The sequence below is a fragment of the Pempheris klunzingeri genome, chromosome 6 (genome assembly GCF_042242105.1).
Source record: "Pempheris klunzingeri isolate RE-2024b chromosome 6, fPemKlu1.hap1, whole genome shotgun sequence".
In the NCBI taxonomy this organism is placed as follows: domain Eukaryota; kingdom Metazoa; phylum Chordata; class Actinopteri; order Acropomatiformes; family Pempheridae; genus Pempheris; species Pempheris klunzingeri.
Genome location: NC_092017.1, coordinates 14,955,675 through 14,972,592, shown reverse-complemented (window position 1 = coordinate 14,972,592; position 16,918 = coordinate 14,955,675). Strand labels below are relative to the sequence as shown.

At 42.6% G+C, this 16,918-nt stretch overlaps 1 protein-coding gene across 1 annotated transcript in view; it reads right to left on the bottom strand.

Annotated features, from left to right (window-relative positions):
• Positions 1-1,811: 1,811 nt before the first annotated feature.
• arhgef18b (rho/rac guanine nucleotide exchange factor (GEF) 18b) overlaps positions 1,812-16,918 on the bottom strand; it is a 35,683-nt gene continuing 20,576 nt past the window's right edge. The window contains exons 15-32 of the mRNA XM_070831826.1: positions 16,281-16,421; positions 15,050-15,300; positions 14,725-14,850; positions 14,478-14,595; positions 14,104-14,358; positions 13,847-13,923; positions 13,460-13,638; positions 13,234-13,307; positions 12,706-12,891; positions 12,370-12,516; positions 11,941-12,056; positions 10,671-10,739; positions 10,436-10,483; positions 9,962-10,243; positions 9,499-9,648; positions 3,452-3,803; positions 2,651-2,794; positions 1,812-2,165 (exon numbers count right to left, since the gene is read on the bottom strand). Coding sequence (XP_070687927.1) covers positions 1,837-2,165; positions 2,651-2,794; positions 3,452-3,803; positions 9,499-9,648; positions 9,962-10,243; positions 10,436-10,483; positions 10,671-10,739; positions 11,941-12,056; positions 12,370-12,516; positions 12,706-12,891; positions 13,234-13,307; positions 13,460-13,638; positions 13,847-13,923; positions 14,104-14,358; positions 14,478-14,595; positions 14,725-14,850; positions 15,050-15,300; positions 16,281-16,421 — 3,044 coding nt within the window. The 3' untranslated portion in view covers positions 1,812-1,836. The remainder of the gene's footprint in view (positions 2,166-2,650; positions 2,795-3,451; positions 3,804-9,498; positions 9,649-9,961; positions 10,244-10,435; positions 10,484-10,670; positions 10,740-11,940; positions 12,057-12,369; positions 12,517-12,705; positions 12,892-13,233; positions 13,308-13,459; positions 13,639-13,846; positions 13,924-14,103; positions 14,359-14,477; positions 14,596-14,724; positions 14,851-15,049; positions 15,301-16,280; positions 16,422-16,918) is intronic.

The following is a 16,918-nucleotide window of genomic DNA, read 5'->3' as shown; positions in this document are numbered from 1 at the left end:
ATGTTGATCTCTCAAATAAGGTCTCTTGAAGGGATTGTTTCTGTGTAACACAGGGTGAGACAAACTCAGTGCGGTACAGCATGCTGAATGGTACGAAACTTTGTTAAACTTTGTTTCCTGGATGTCTGGTTTCAATAGCAGCTCTGTTAAAAGTTTGGAGAATACACCTTAACACTCTAAAGGCTGAGGGCTAATTTGATTAAAAGCACATACACACATTTTACATATCGCTCTGTCAAAGAAGTGATCTTTTATCAATCTGCTCAGCTTTTTCTTCACAGCCACGGTGGCATAAAGAAAAATTAAACTGTGTGTACTTGTGAAATACTGTTTACTAACATTAATGCAAGAATGAGGAGTACACACTCCTCAGAATACAAAAACGTTTTTTTAGAAGAGCTACTGCTGAGAGACGTACAAAAATGGACCTAAAATGGACTAATCTCAGTGTTCAGACAGAGTGAGACATCCCTGAGTTTGTCTCACTCTGCGTTTGAAAAGAATTTGCCACATGCTGAACTCTCCCTTAGTTGAAAAGAAGCATCATTACACAACATCCTGGAAAACAGTCTGTTTCTAATTTGTTTCAGAACCAATTGTTCTGGAAATATATTTCATAATTTCAGCCTTCTGCAATAAGACTGGCTAAGAAGATCCAGTGCAACAAAATGAAATGAGCCTTCACAATTTTGTACCACTGTACCACCACAACACATTTAGTCCATAAAAGTTCATTCATTTGTCTGGAATGGGGTATTTACAGTGTGCCAATGAAACAGCAAGCACAGAGTGTTCATTTATTCTGTGGATCGTGGTCCTGGTTCTGCTGATGTGATTCCCTGGTTCCTATGGATCCTGGTCCTGGTCCCGCTGATGTGGTTCTCCATCAGCCAATGGATGTGCGTCTGTCCAAGGCTACAGCCTGTCCATCCTTGGGAGCTGGATCTCTCCTTCATTGTGGTGCTCCCGGAGGTTTCTCTTTTCCCACTGGGTTTTTTTAGTTTTTCCTTCCCGAAGAAGGAGGGTCATAAAGGGCAGGTGATGCCTCGGACTGATCCACCGGACTGATCCATTGGCCTCATCGACTGCTGGACTCTTTATTAGATTGTTTGTTCGCTTACATTTGTTTATTTCAGTGAACTTTGTAAAGCACTGTGAGACACTCTGTTGTGATATTGAGCTATACAAATAAATTGAATTGAACTGAATTGAAATTGAATTAAGAGCTGGATTGTTTCTGTTGAATCGTTTCTTGTGGTCCCAGGTCCAGTAGGTGCAGATGGTTCAGGCCAGGGCGCCGTCGCTGCACCTCTCTCTTTTCAACCAGTCTGATCAGAGTCTCCTGAAACTCACCTGACCATTTTTCTTTCACATTGTTCCTTTCAGTCAAATCCCCTTCAGCTCTCGTGGCTAATGTCTTTGGATTAGTAGAACTTCATTTCGACCCTTTCATACATGTTACGAGCGGCCTTTTGTTTTGTCAAAGCTTTTCTCTTTAAACTTGCCATCCGCTCGAGTTAAGAAATTAAACTAAAACTTAAATAAAAAAAACTGTGGCAGCTTAAAAACAGCCATGGGGCTGCAGTGTTATTAAAATACAAATGTCATCTTTCTTGAATAGAGCTGACAAAGACTCTGCTCTCTGCTATGGATTGCGGCAACTTAATACAGATATTTCAACTATCTTAACCTAATTATCCCTCAATAAACACCACACCTGCCAAAACAGTCACTTTACCGCATGGCACCTGGTTCATTTGGGACCAACAACCATCCTCCAATTCTTTCCTTTTTTGTTTTTGCGATTAGCGGTTTTTGAGGGCAGCAGTGTGGGGTTTAGAAAAAGATGACGTCCTCCTTATTGAGGTCTTCTGTGCTGATCTTGTAGGGTGGCGGCATGCTGTGGCTGTGGGTGAGCCCGTGAACATTAACCTGGACATGGGCCTGTGTGTTCGGACTGAGGCCCTGGGGCGGCAGATGGGACTGGAACTGGAGGGAGCCGGTGGTCTGCGACTGGGGTGGGATGGTAGGAGGCTGCACGGAGGGCTGAGGATGGGGCTGTGCAGGAGGCATGGGGGGCTTCTGAACATTTGGAGGGTGGGAGGTGCTGATGGAGGAGCTGGACTGGGTGTCCAGTCCAGTGTTGTCTGGAGGACTGAGTTGATCTGTGAGAGGCATGCAAGACAGGCAATTATGGTAGAAGGTATTACTCCAAAAATAGCACAAAAACTGCCATCAGATTAGTCATTTGCACCTGTTTAATACGGCTGGGCTTACTCAGCCTGACTGCAATCTTTCTCATGAAATCCTGCCAACTTGCCATGCAATTGTTAGTGCACAGGATTAAAGTGTGAAAATGTCTGTGTCAGCAGTACAGCCTGCCATTAATCACAGTGAAGCATGTGTAATTGATAGGTGTTTACACAGGGTGAGGCTGGGCATGAAGGTAAGCTTTAGAGAGGAACGTGATCGGGTGGGGTCCAGTTCGCCCAGGTGGAGAATGTGCACGTCTCATGTCTGTGTCTGTGAGAAGCAAGTTTAATAATGCAGTAGGCAAAGACAGACGAGAGGAGATTGTGTTTGGGTTTGTCCTAATGGAGCAAAGGAGGGAGTGTGTGTGCTCATGAGCAGTTAGTGTGTATAGAAGTACCTTGGTGGTGATGCAGGGAGTGGGGCTGAGGAGGGGCTGACAGCGGGAGCTGCTGGTGGGGGCTGATGGAACGTTTGGCTTTGAGGGCGTTGTCGTCTCGGGCGGACAGCTTCAGCGGCAGCATCTGCTTCATATCCACTGAGGCTGAGGGGGGGAGGAAGGAGGAGGGGACCAGGGGAGGGAGAGGAAGAGGGAGCGAGGAAAACAAGAGAAGCGGAGACAGAAGGTGATTTGATTGTACAATTAGATTGCACTGGTAAACGAGAGCAGACGAGCCTCTTTCAGGCCACTATTTGATATATCGGAGGGCTGACCCAATTTAGACAGCTAATGTGATCCTAATGAGCCACTTAAATCATTCTGATCAGGTCAAGCTCATGTCAGCACAGATGGCTTGTAAATCGATGGCAGTGGGCAAGAAAAATCCATTTTAAACAAGAAAATACAGCAGTGTTATAAATCACCTGTCAGAGTAAGAGAGAGGAGAAAACCTCGCTGCAACGCTCATATACACACTGAAAAAGAGCATACTTTTAGCATACCTTTATGTTAGTATGAGTTGGCATCTGATGCACTGTAAGCAACTGCTTTTTAAACGGAAGCATCTAAGCAGCGTCTAAACGTGCTTGTTGTGGGGCTGGCTGGGAGAAACGGGTTCAGTGATTTCCTTAGAGCTTCTCTGACGGACTTATGTGGATTCAGCCTGTGACCACTTAAAATCAAGATGGCCTCGATAACCACTGGACCACCCTGCCACCTGCTGATTATGTGAAACTCCATATTTGAGGTCTAACTCCTTACCAGTGCTGTCAGTGCGATGTGAAGCTTTGCCAATCTTGCCTCCTTTCCCTTTGCCGCTGCTGAAGGCTGCCAGCTTGGTAGGGATCTGCTGCTGCACTCCCACCGGTTTGTGCAGCTGGTTGGTGGTGCTGAAGAGATGAAGCGGCACCTCCGTCTTCAGCGGCAGGGTGGAAGAGCCCGCCTCCCGCCGTAACATCACCTCGGGGCGCTCTAGATAGTCGGCTGGTGCAACAGAGAGGCTGGTGCGCACGAGGGGCTTCGGAGGCAGGGGCAGGTCGGAGACACTGGTGGAGGTGGCGAGGCCTGAAGTCATGAGGAGCTCCCCGTTCAGACTGCCAGATAGGGGAGCCACCTGGAGGAGACGAAGAAGGTACCATAGTGAAGTCTTCTTCAAATGTTGTAAACATAATCATGCAAGACTTCAAAATCAGTATTCAAGTTCACAAAGGATGACTCTGCACTGTAATTACCCACATTTATGGTCGGATTCAGTTTGGAATCGGAGTTGTGGACTCGCCATGTGTGCATGTTGTGTGTGTGTAAGCAGTCTGCACTGTGAATTATGTATGAGGATCGTTTTGAAGAACAAAAAACAACTTAAAACAGCTTCTTAAGAGGACAAAACACACAAGCACACACACACACACACACACACACACACACATTATAAATCATCTGTGTGACGCCGTTCCATTACAGACACACAATCTGTTGAGGAGAAGGGTATTTATGGGCTGAAGAGGGAATCAGAAACACATGCGTTTCTTTCTGCTGAGCACACAGTTTGGTAAGTTTGGTAACAGGCTTTTGATGTTTTCGAAGAGTCTCAAGGACAATGCACATACACACACACACACACATACAGACACACACATACAGACACACACAAAATGCGAAACATAAAACCCTTAATAGTCCCTGTGCACATAAAGGCGTGCCTAACAAAACAGGCAGGGCTGTTAGACAAGCAGGGGAACAAGAAAATGGCTCTCATGACATCAGTGGATAAAAGACACTGACTGCATTGTCCACTTAATTACTAGACTGAAGGAAAGATGATCTACAGATCCGAGTCAACATTATCATCCAACCTGCATTCAAAGAGACTGACCAGAAGGATTTCTGCAACAATGGAGTGGTTCAGTGTTTGTATCCATTAGTAATCCCATATGTGTTGACTTACACGAGCTATAAAAAGCATCTTTTCACTGTGCTACACTAAGACATACAAGACAAGTTAAAGCCTTTCTACAACACTGTGACCCACTTTGTTGCAGAAGGATATTTATCACGAAAAAAGAAAATTAAAAACTTCACAAGATAAAATGCAATCAGTTAAAAAGTTGCAATTTTTTAGCTGTTCAGAATCAGCTCTGCAGCTACATGACACAACATAGGAGCAGCCAAGAGACTCATTTTAAAAAGGGACTGGAAATCCTCCTCACCCCCATGTCTCTCAAGATGGAGACTGAAAAACTCAGTAACGACGGTGTAATACTTGCTGTGTATACTAAATGAGGAGAATAAAAGACTTAAAAGTCTATGACCTTGTGTAACTGCAGGTCAGTTCCAATCTGAAAAGAGCTTTGGAGCTTCTCAACAAGATCAAGTATGTACATAATTAAAACTCAGTAGTTGTAACACTTTCCATAATCGGTTTGGATTATAGTTTGACAGTATGTCTGTGTGTGTGCCTATATACATTTCTCATTAGACCAGTTTCACAAATAGCAACATTTCACAAAGTCGCTTCTCTGAATATGAATCCCAACAGCATGTTGAAAATAAAAGTGTCCACTAAAATAAGGCCAGTATCACCATAAAACGATATATCATAACAAATATCAGTCAGTAAGTTGGACATGTTGATCGTCTTTGTGGCATCAGTCTGTAACTCTTCTGTTTGGTATGCAGTCCACATGCTACATGATTGATGATGAAGCAGAATACTTCCTGTAGATATTGGAGACACATGATGACTGTGTTTTACAAGGCGTGAAGGGCACACTCAGCTGATCTGAGACCTTGTTGTAACAGCAGAGCATGACGACCCGAGGCAGAGAGGGGCCCTGCAGTGGGGAAACTCTCCATAACTCCTTCCCTACACCTCCCCTTCTTATTTCCATCCATCATTCTTCCTCTTTCAGCACTCACTCGTCTTAGCACACAGATGTTCATTGTTCCCAGAACAAGGTGATCGGCTTTAAGTAGCATAAACAGCAGGTTTCCAGGGCGGTAAACTGTGGGGAAGCTACAGAGCACAAACAGGCCTGACTGACAGCACATAAACAATTAGCACTAGCTGCCTTCCAGCGGCCTCTGTTAATGACAGACTTGGACTAGCTAATTATACAGCCAGGTTCCTCTCATCCTGCAAACTGCCTGGATACTCCCATATCATACCACTAACACTGCACAATGTGTTGCCTTGTACACAATGGACACCAGAGGGAAGGAGACACTGGCTGTTAAATCCTACCTGGACTACATAATGTATGGAACTACTAATAAGATTAGCATACACTGTAGGCTTAAACCTGTCTAAGTGATTCATACAGTTTCTAAATACTGTTTTCTATGAAGTTTGGTGATGAGCGATGTAACCATCTGTGACTTAGCTTCAGCTCTCTTGGGGCTAAACATCACAGTAGAGCTGAGACGATTAGTCAGTTGTTTCTAAGAATTACTCTGAAACCATTTAATAATGGATTAGCAGTCATTTAATTTTCATTTTCATTCCTTTAAATATGAGAATTTGCTGCTATATCATGACCTACAACTATGCTAGGAGCCAGGAGGAGTGAGGCCATAGAGGGGAGATGTCTCAGAGTGTCGAAGACACAGACACAGGTCACTGTTTTAAGACGGACCTTTTAATGCTTCTCTTGAGTTTTTCCAACCTTCCCATGTTTCAGCAATGTTCTCTGTCATGTTCACATAGTTACTCAAGGCAGCATTACAGTTTTACAGTTTTCTGCTGTTGAGCAAAAAGCAACAGAAAGGGGCAGTTCTTAAATTAAGTGCTTTGCCTAAAGGCATTTTAAAGTTACTGAAGGTTGAACGGCGCTTATTCATTGATGCATTTCCCCTGCATGTTCCTAGTAGGCTAGGCAACGAACCTTTGACCTCGTAGCCATACACTCCGTTTCCAAGCTTTAGGTTTCCTTCCATCAAATACGGTTGGTGTGCACTTATTTTCCATTGACTCTTGCCATGTAGTGCAAGTAATTTTTCTTCTCAATCTCCAGCAGTAACCTTGTGTATGAACACGCTTTATGACTTTCACAGGACTATTGAGCAATCAGACCCAATGCTCTGTCCTGGGGCAGAGCCAATAACGACGAATGAGCTCAATGCTGTCCTTATCAAGAGGCCAGCTGTGATCAGATGAAATAACACATGAAAGACAAGCCCGTCAGAGGGCACGTCGCTACTTGCACTGTTCTTGCGCAAACACTCACTTATGTTCCAAAACACACACACACACACAAACACAGAAGGAGTCATGTCTTTTTGTTTTTAATGGAGGTCTAATCATAGCTCTATGGGTTTGCTGATGAGTCTTAATGTTGGGTGTTGGTGATTAAATGTCTGTTGATATCAGGCTGGCTCAGAGCCTGGAACAGATTCTGAGGTCACAGCTGATGAAAAGACCGTTTGATGTGTTTGACGCAGAGAGGGTACAAACCACTTCCAAATCTCCCATAACCACTGCCAAGAAAGTCCCACAGCAGAGCAGACAGTATAGAACTGCAACCATTACATCTGCGTTTACAAAACACAAAAACACACTACTTAACTGGTCTAAAACAAATATTATGAGCATTATCTGATGGGGTGCTGAATGCTGATTGGATCTACATCTGGAGTGCTTCGGGACTTATCTTGCAATCCATGTAACAAACAAACCGCGAAGCAATCTGATTCACCATCACTGTTTCAACTAAGGCCTCTGTAATTACCATGGTCCCTGCATTACTCATCACAACAGATTAGGTCAGTTCAGCCAGAGGCTCATTTGCTTCACAAGACCAGAGGCTGTGGTTTTCCAAGAGTCACTGAAGTGTTCGAGGTACAGCACACAGTCAAAGGCCTTCCTTCTGCAGCCGGTAATGAGATGATAAATTCAATAATTCATGTCAGCTGCTTGTGTTTGTGTACGCCTTTGAGTAAAGACTCTGAGGACTAATGTATGTCATTGAAAGGTCCTGTTACCGTGAAATCTTTGGAGTGGTGAAGAGGTAGCCAGATGTCTGAAGATGTTATGAGAAAAGCTGCAGTAGATAAATAAGATTAAAAAAATAGATTGCACAGTTGCAACTGTAGCTTTTTTATGGGGGGGGACAAGTCAGGACTTGAATGGATGGCATTGTGTCATCCATCAGTTACCCTGCTTGGTATGCAGGGTGAAGAGGTACTGGCCAATCAGAGACAACTGTGAGGCGTCAACTAGGTAGGAATGCCAGACAGCAGAGAGAAACTACTGACTCAGTGGAGACAGCTTCAATCAGAAAAACATATCTGTACGGGACACTGTGTATCAATGCACCACTGGTAGACAGCTGGTCACAACACAGAAGTCCTGTTTATACACACACTGGTAAACTTTTTCTTTCTAAGGAAGCAGAAAAAAGGAGATGCTGACTCATCCTGTCAAAAAGTTCTGGCTTCCCCACATATGGGAGCATTTGTCAGAGTGAACAATCCCATCACTGGGTGCATTTAACGTGGCTTCAGGACAGAATCATGTGAGAGAGTCAGGCAGTGACTCATTAATGTCAATGCTCCTCTCACTGTGATCAAATCCAGATTACTTGTTTTAAAAATGTACCCACCAAAGAAACAAAAATCGCTTTAAAAAGTTGTCCTGAAAAATACTTTTGAACATCATTTCTATGTTATTTGTTATCAGCACGGTGAAGTATTTTGCTTTGTTGGGTCTTTACTTTGCTGGGTTAGGTAAAAGCTGAAATTCCTATCCAATATTAATCTATTTTCCACAGAATTGTTTATATAATGATATATATTCAATGCAAAACTCCATACACTGTGATAGACAAGTTCATAAATGATCACCCACCCCAAAACTATAAAGTCTGTATCGAGATTTTCTCCTCAGTTTGTCACAGAGAAGGACAATCAACCAAACTGCAAGGGTAACACAGGCCTCTGAAAACACTAAAGGCTGATATTAAGTAACTTTTCTGTAGCTCCTCGACAGATCTGTTAGCACCAGGCATGAAATTACAGTCAGTGGATCTTTCTCAAAGCTCCTCTCCCATGAAACCAACAAACAATGGTCTGCATTGTACTGGAGGGAGAGAAAGAGGGATACAAGTAAGGAAACACAGGGACGAGAGAGGAGAAAAAACGGTAAAGAGAGGTGAAGAGAAAGACTGCTCCCTGCATAGGTTGATTACTGAGTCGAGTGGTTAGAGATGTAATCAGTTGTATGTGTGTTTATCATTAACCCATCTAGGAAACAGGCTTTCTACCAGTAAGAGGACCTGAATTTAAGAATTTGAAAGTTCTTTCAGTCATATATTTGGCTCTTCAGTGTTTTAGATGCTTCATTATCTTAGAAGGGTGGGTACAGGATGTATGCCCAGGGGAAGGGATGGATGGAAAAAAAGAGAGCCAAGGTAGGGAAAGGTTTGGAAAATTGACACAACAAAACAGTGAAAAAGGAAGCAAGAGAGCTGGGAAAGCCCCTTCTTATTCTTTATCCTGTGAGTAATCGTCACCAATACCACTTTTCCTGATATTATCTCTTCACCTCACTGTCACACAGCACCTCAGCCTCATCCTCATTTTCCTACACACAACTTTAAAGGTTAAGTAAAATACACTTCATGCAGGAATATACACTTTTATGTTCTTTTACGTTTTTTTAAAGTAAATAGATTTTGAGAGAATTAAATATTGTTTCTACTAGCAACAGCTAGCTTGCTAGTCTTGTTTTGTACGGTTGACATTTTCTCCAAACACAAGGCATACTATGATATTTCTGTATTAGCAAATTTGGCTGGACTCCACAAGTTCCCCACCTCAATAGTCTTCCTTTTGATCTTTTTCTGGTGTTCCAGGCGTTCCTTTTCTTTCTCCACAGCTCTGGTGGACTCTCTCAGCCTCTCCAGGTCCTGCTGGTACGTCTCCCTCTGACTCTCCAGCTCCTTCCTCTCCTCTGCTAAATGCTCCTGCATCAAAAGAACCAGCAATGTTGCTAAGTCTGTGTGGAATGTTCAAAATTTACATGCTGCACTGAGACATGAACTTCAAATAAATGCAAAAACTTTCTAATACAAGAAGATTCCATTTATATGCAAGTCATGAGAGCTAAAACATTATAGGAAAAGTTTATTTGTTTTTATTACAAATTACACATCACAGATCACACATAGGATAAAGGAATAAAAAAAATTAAGTATGAAACAGAGATGATATTCTGGTACAGTATTATTTGCCATTAAAATCTGTTCCACAGCCCTCAGGCAGGACAGAGCATTTCACCTCCAGCCGTCTGCACTCCTCTTCCCGTTGTCTGAGCCTGGCCTCAGTGGCCTCGACCTGCTGGCGGTGCCTCTCCCTCTCCTTCTCCCAGCGATGCTGCTCCTGTCGGTGCTGAGACTGCAGCTTGTGGAAGCTGGCCAGCTCTTCTCTCTGTAGAGCCAGAGTCCGCTGTTTCTCCTGCTCCAGGAGCACATTCCCTCTGTGGCGGCCGGGCAGGGAGGCGCGCTCTGACAATGAGGCCCACTGCAGCTTAATGTGGCTGTCCTGCTGTGATATGATGGCCTGAAGACAAGGATGGGAGAAGAGCAACATAAAGGTCATTAGGGAACATCTTTTAATTTTGTATTTAGACAATATTTAATCACATAGTTATCTGCATGCATAGGGAATATTTCACATGTTTCAATTAGACATATTTCTTTCACTGTCTGCATTTGTTGACATTATCACACACAGTTGAGGGGGCAGTATTACCTGTAGACTATAGAGCCTTTGGGACAGCAACAGCACTCTGTCAAAGAACTAAAATAGAGATACAAGCAAGGTTATCACAATCAAATAAACACTAGTGTCTCCAAAACAATACAACATTTCACTGGATTGGCACACTTCTTGTGGGTGCATCTTTTCAGTTCAGCAGGCATGGCTATGAATATCAACTTCAACAGTGTTGTGTAGCACAAAGTGACAGATCAGAGAAGAGGAGTACCTCAGCCTCGGGGAAAGAGTTGGACCAGATGCGGTTCCATCTGGCAGGAGAGCAGCAGGTCTCATCAACCTGAGCAGACACATAGCAAGTCATGAAATAACATCACAGACACAGTGCAAGTGCTCTTCATAATATGCAATACATTATTATACAAAGTAGATGCTGTGAAAATATTTACAACACTTGAAATTTGTCGTGGTTATATGCAATTTTCAAATTGAATTATTTGATTTTTTAAATTTTCAAAACTATAACTATACTAAAACTATACAATACTAAAAATGGAAAAAAAAATAAAGCCAATACACAATTCAGAATTAAGTGACACTTAATTTCTGTCCATCCTTCATACAACCATGATATGAGAGCTGAGCATCATGAACCATGAAATATTTATCAGTATTTTCCCTTGTTTCAATCTCCCTTATAAAAATACAAAAATCAGTCCAGGATAGTCAAGTATGGAAGCTGAGAATGGCTGTGCCTGCAATAATTTTTTAATGCTGTCATCTCAACATTATGAGTTAATTGTTTCGTTATCATGAGAAAATTAGCTTTGTTATCTCGAGATAAGGAGATTCAACCTGTTATCATGAGAGAACAAAAAGGTTGATTCCTCTTATTACTTATGTTTATCACAGGTCACTTGGACCCATTCCCTCTTACTCTGGCACCAATAGGAAAATATAAATCTGTTTGCTATTAAAAGTCAGTCCTAATTTGATGTCCATAAGTAATTGTTTTCCTGCTCCAAATGCACTATTCTGAACATAGAGGGGTTTTTGGGGGTGAAAGGATAAGGAGCATTGGAAATACCATATGTTCCTCTCTTATCTGCTCAAGTATTGCCTGCCAACATGGCATCAGCCAGCACAACCTCGGTGCAGTCACTGCTCACCGCTTTGATAGTCAAAAATGGATTTAGGTTATCACAGTAGCACTGCAGCTTAAACTGGAGCTGCGTACACTGACTGACGTGTGTTTGCATTCATGTTTTAGTGTGTCTTTGTGTCAGCAGCATCTCTAAAACTGCTGAAACAGACTACCCTTACTGGAAGGCAGGCCAATGAGGACATTGTTTTAATCAAGACTTTATCTGTTTATAAACAAAATGAAGTGACCTACAGAGCAGGGCTACAGTAAACATCAGGACATGGAAACTTTCCAGATGACTTGGTCTGGCTTTTACTATTTACAGGAAATAACACTGTGACTCATCCCAAGTGTGTGTGTGTGTGTGTGTGTGTGTGTGTGTGTGTGTGGCCCCTACCGTCTGCTCCAGGGTGTTGCTGCCACAGAGGTCTTTAAGCTGAGGGTCAGAGCTGGCTCTCTGGCTTCTGTCTCTGTTTCTGGACTCGCCAGAAAAGTTTTTCTTCACGCTGCCATCTGGTGCAGAGGCATCACATCAACGGACACGGAAACAGACACAGTAACACACACACAAATAATAGATACAAAAATATTAACAACAACAATCACGAACCTTGCACAGAAACAAGACACATATACATGTAAAAATGTAGGTATAGTGGTCTCTAAATGCTTATCTGGGGGGGGGTCAATTAAAGAAAATCAACCATCTTTGAAGAATTTTATAAAATTTATTTATAATTCGTTAATTGCATAAAGGCCAATGGAATACAATTGCAACTCAATTAGATGTCAGGCTTCCTCAGGGCATGGATTGTGCTGGACTCACGCTTACTGACGATGGTGGGGCTACTGTCATAGCCCCCAAAGGTATCGGCTCGCCTGGGCAGAACCCCAGAGCCACTCCCTTCCTCCAGCCGTGACGCTGGAGCCTCCTCCCTCACTCCGGACTGCAGCAGGTTCTGGAGGTTCTCCACTGAGGTGAAAGACATAGCGAGGTTGAAACACTGAAGCACAGTGGTTGATGCACAGTGACAAATTCAATAATCATCCTATTGATCTATAATATAAAGTTGGCAGAATCAGTGTGTAAAATTCAAACAATGCCATGGTGCAATGCCTCTGTATCTAAAGCAGATAACTATATCGTGCAGCATTGTCCTACCCTCAGTGATTGCTCCTTTGAGCAGGGCCTCCCCCTGCTGGAGGTCTGAGGCGTCTCCTCGGAGCAGAAGTCTGGAACGTGAAGCTGTGTCCTCTAGACCTGCCACAGACTCTGCCATGTCTGCAAACAGCTGCAGCTTCTCAGTAAGAGCCTGGACGATCACTGCATCCTTGTGGCTCAGCCGTTCTACAATGACAAACATGAAACAGATTAAGAGAGGAGTTAATTCCTTAAACAATGGACAGGGATGTGGGTTTTGTCACGTGCTCACTTCTTGTCCATCTACACAGAAATCCATACCATACCCAAATATTCATAGGTGTTTTAAACAGCTTTTGCTGCAAGAAATAAAATCAATGCGACAAAAAACAATTCTATGTATACAGTTCGATCTACTGAGATGAGACATAAAGGAAACAAAGTCAAATCAACATACAACAATTTAACCCTAATGTGATACATGGGCACCCCCTTGTGGCCTACATCTGATTTTCTAGGTACATCATTGTTCTCTTGATCTGCAGTTACCTTGAAATTCTTTTAACCTGGAAGCTCGTGCCTCTTCTTCCTCGCTGAACAGCCTCTCTTCTGTATGAGGACAACTAAGGGGACAGGACAGAAGCCATTACAGATGGGGACACAGAATACGGTTCCTATAAATTTCATGTTATATCTTTCTCGATTTTTAACTGTGCAAATAATGTAAATAATTGTAAACTGTTGTGCATTTTCCTCTCTGTGAAAATGCAGCTACCTCTCAACAGCTTGCCGTATGTGTGTCATCCAACTGTTTCGCTCCTCCTTTGAGTTGGTGTGGATCTCGTACATCTCTGGCTCACTGGAGGAGGCACAGATGAGAAACATGGCTTTCTCCTCATGGGCCACTTCCCTGACAATCAGCTTTTGAAGAGAGATCACTGACGGCTTGTTGTCCTAGGTGGATAACAATAAGATGGAGGAAAGAGACAGGAGGGTGTGCCATTTGATAAGTGGAACTCGAAGTAGTAAAATTTGATGAATAACATCCAGAGAACTGTCATGTATCACAGTTTATATTCTGCTCCCGATCACATTTACTGCACATTAATCAAGTATTCCTCTTTGTGTCAAACTGACAGAAAAATGAATTCAAATCACTCACCACTGTGGCAAATACATATCTCTGGTCCTTCTCTTGTAGCAAGAGCAGCACATCTGACAGGAGCACTGCAAGAATATCTGAAAGGACAAAAACCACAAACGACACCTTTAAACTTCAACTTGCAAGCTTGAAAGAAGGTAGATGACAGGACCAAGGACCAGCATGAGACATTATTTCTTTTTAATAGGAACCTCAAATATGTACACCACTAGACACTAAATCAGTGAAGCAACTTGTTTTAGCATGCTTTTTCATACCTTTGAGCCTGCCAGAAGCAGCTTTCCAGTTGACTGTGCCTTCATGCAGCAGCCGTCTCCTGCCCTGTGCCAGATCCTCCCTGCGAAACACTCTGCCATCTTTGAATTTTCCCAGTGCTTTTGGCTCCATCTTGTTGTGAATGTCTCGGAGCCGAGAGTTCTTCTCGTGGAGATTAACCAGTGTGTCAACCTGTACGATGGTGTCTTTAATCAGACCCAGTGCCCGAGTCAGGTCCTCATGCTCCTCTGTCCCTGCTAAAGACAGAAAAAATGTATACTTAGAAACAATAATCAGTGAAGTTATTCCTCACTTAATACATGGGTGCACTCTCTTCAACAGCGATGAGCAGAACAATGCATGTGAAATGCTGGACCTTCAGTATTGTGCAGAATGCGCTCCACTAGCACTGGGTACTTGGTAATGCGTTGTGTCACCAACAGGATACACTCAGTCACTCCTAACCTCCGCACAATGGACAGGTTGCTGATTTTCTGAGAAGAATAAAGGTATTATTTACTTAAATGTTTATAAGATTGCAAGTGGATTTATTATATTCTACTACAGAGGTACTCTGGATTAAATCTGATATAAAAAATTAGACAACTGGAAATGTGTCTTACCCGTATGATGTTTTGGAACTTTTTGTTGTTTTGCAGCTGTTCTTTGTAGTAGCTGACAGCCTCAGTGTGGTGACTGCAGAAATCTCCATAGCTGTCCTTCATCCTCTCTCCAATCTCACCTGAGAACTGGAGAACAAAGACAACCATCTTCTCTGTCACCCAGATGGCTCATTGTTCTGTTTTTGCACACGTAATATGCTGTTATCATTTAATTTGTGCATCAAATTGTGTGTGTGTGTGTAACTCTCTAATGTGAGGAATTCAAGAAATCAATGCTGGGTTTGTATGCATGTGTTGTCAGATGTGCTACTTATCTTTTCCCTACCTGTGCAATCAAAATGTCTGCCAATCTGTCGATGGTGTAGTTCCTGTCATTGGGCAAGACAACGTTTTCTCGCTGTCGCTCTCTGAGACGAGTGAGGAAATGTGTGTGAAGCTCGAGGAGGTTTTCCAAGCGAGGGAACAGACAGTCCAGCCTGCCTGAGTCCATCTGGAGGTTCTCTTTCAACTCCCGCACATACACACGAAGCATTATCTTCAGTGTTCGCACATGGTGCACCTCCGTCTGCATCAGTTCTGTACAGTAACAGGAGGTTTCATGTTAATGTTTGGCCATGTAAAGCACAGACATATACACTACTCACAAAAAGTTAGGGATATTCGACTTTCAGGTGAAATATATGGAAAATGTAAAAAGTGAATGCTACAGTGATATTATATCATGAAAGTAGGGCATTTAAGTAGAAGCATGCAATGGTAATTTTATTAATCTTAAACAATTTATTGAAAGAAAATCTAACAACAGTGGTAGGTATACCACAACAAAAAAATTTCAGTGTCTCAATAAATTGGGATGTGGCCAAAGGACGTCCACTCCTCTCCTTTCTGTGACTCTTCCAGTCTCTCTGTATCACTGTTACAACCTCCTGATGACACTCTGTAACCCTCTAAGCTCAGTGAACACCTCCGTCTGAGGACTTCCTGTTTGAAGCCTCGCAATGGCGAGGTGCTGCTGATCAACTGTTAGGTGTCGTCTTGGTCTCATGATGTCAGAATGTGAACAGCAGGATGAGGAGGACTGTTTAAATACCAATTCTAACTGAAGTAGGAAATGTATTGGTCGATTCATGGATCAAACCTGTTGTGACTTTTGCTGTTAAGCTTCTTGTTAGAGAACAGCAACTTGTGCAAAAAGTACTGAAACACTGAACAGTTGGACATGTGCATTCAAAAGTTTAGAGAAGGTCACATTAAGTTCACCTGGAAAGGTTAGAATGCATTTTAGGTTCATCCTGAAATTTCACCTGAAAGCCGAATATCCCTAACTTTTTGTGAGTAGTGTACAATGCATGGCAATGCTTGGGTCTTGGGGCTGAAGACTACAAGTTTGAAAATAAAAAAAAATTATAAAAATTAGGTCTGACTAGGTTTGATCCTTAATTGTAATGCCTAGTTTTCAGTTTTAGAGTAATCTTTTAAAAGTTAATTATTTGATTTTCCCCTGGCACTTTGTGTACCCGTATAGGTGTGAACACAACCTTAGAAATCACTCTTACCATATATCACATCCTGCCTCTTCACCATTTCTTTAGAGAACTTCTTAACATACTGCTGGTCAACTGCCAAACTCCACGACTCTGCCTCCAGGTCCTGGGCGTCAGACTCCAGATCGGCTCGCACTGCTGCATAGTGAGCATCTGAGTAGAGGAACAGAGGCATCAAAAGCTCAGACACATCACAATTAGGTTAATTCCCAATATAGAGAGAACTTGCACAATGCTGAGGGATGTTTAGGTCAGTGTTTTCACAGGAAGGTCATCCCTGGGAGAACACAGTGTGCAGCTGCAGGTCAGACCCATCGTGAGTAAGACAACGCAAATAATCTTACCTCAACAATACAATTTGTTCATACTTCCTTTGTTAATCCCCAACTTTTCAAAATCTAAATACAAGGCTTTATCCACCAAACTGGAAATAAATCAGCCAATAATTATGACACTACTGTGTGTGTATGAGACAAATATCCAGTGATGACAGCAAAACGTATTATAAAAGCAAAACATCTCACAGAGTATGTAAATAACAAAGAATATCAAGCTCAGAGGTGGTTGAGAAAAAAAAGAATCTAGTTTTTATTAATTTTGCTTTTGGCCTCTGGTATAAGAGCACTGAACTTCAGTCAGTGTTGACCTAC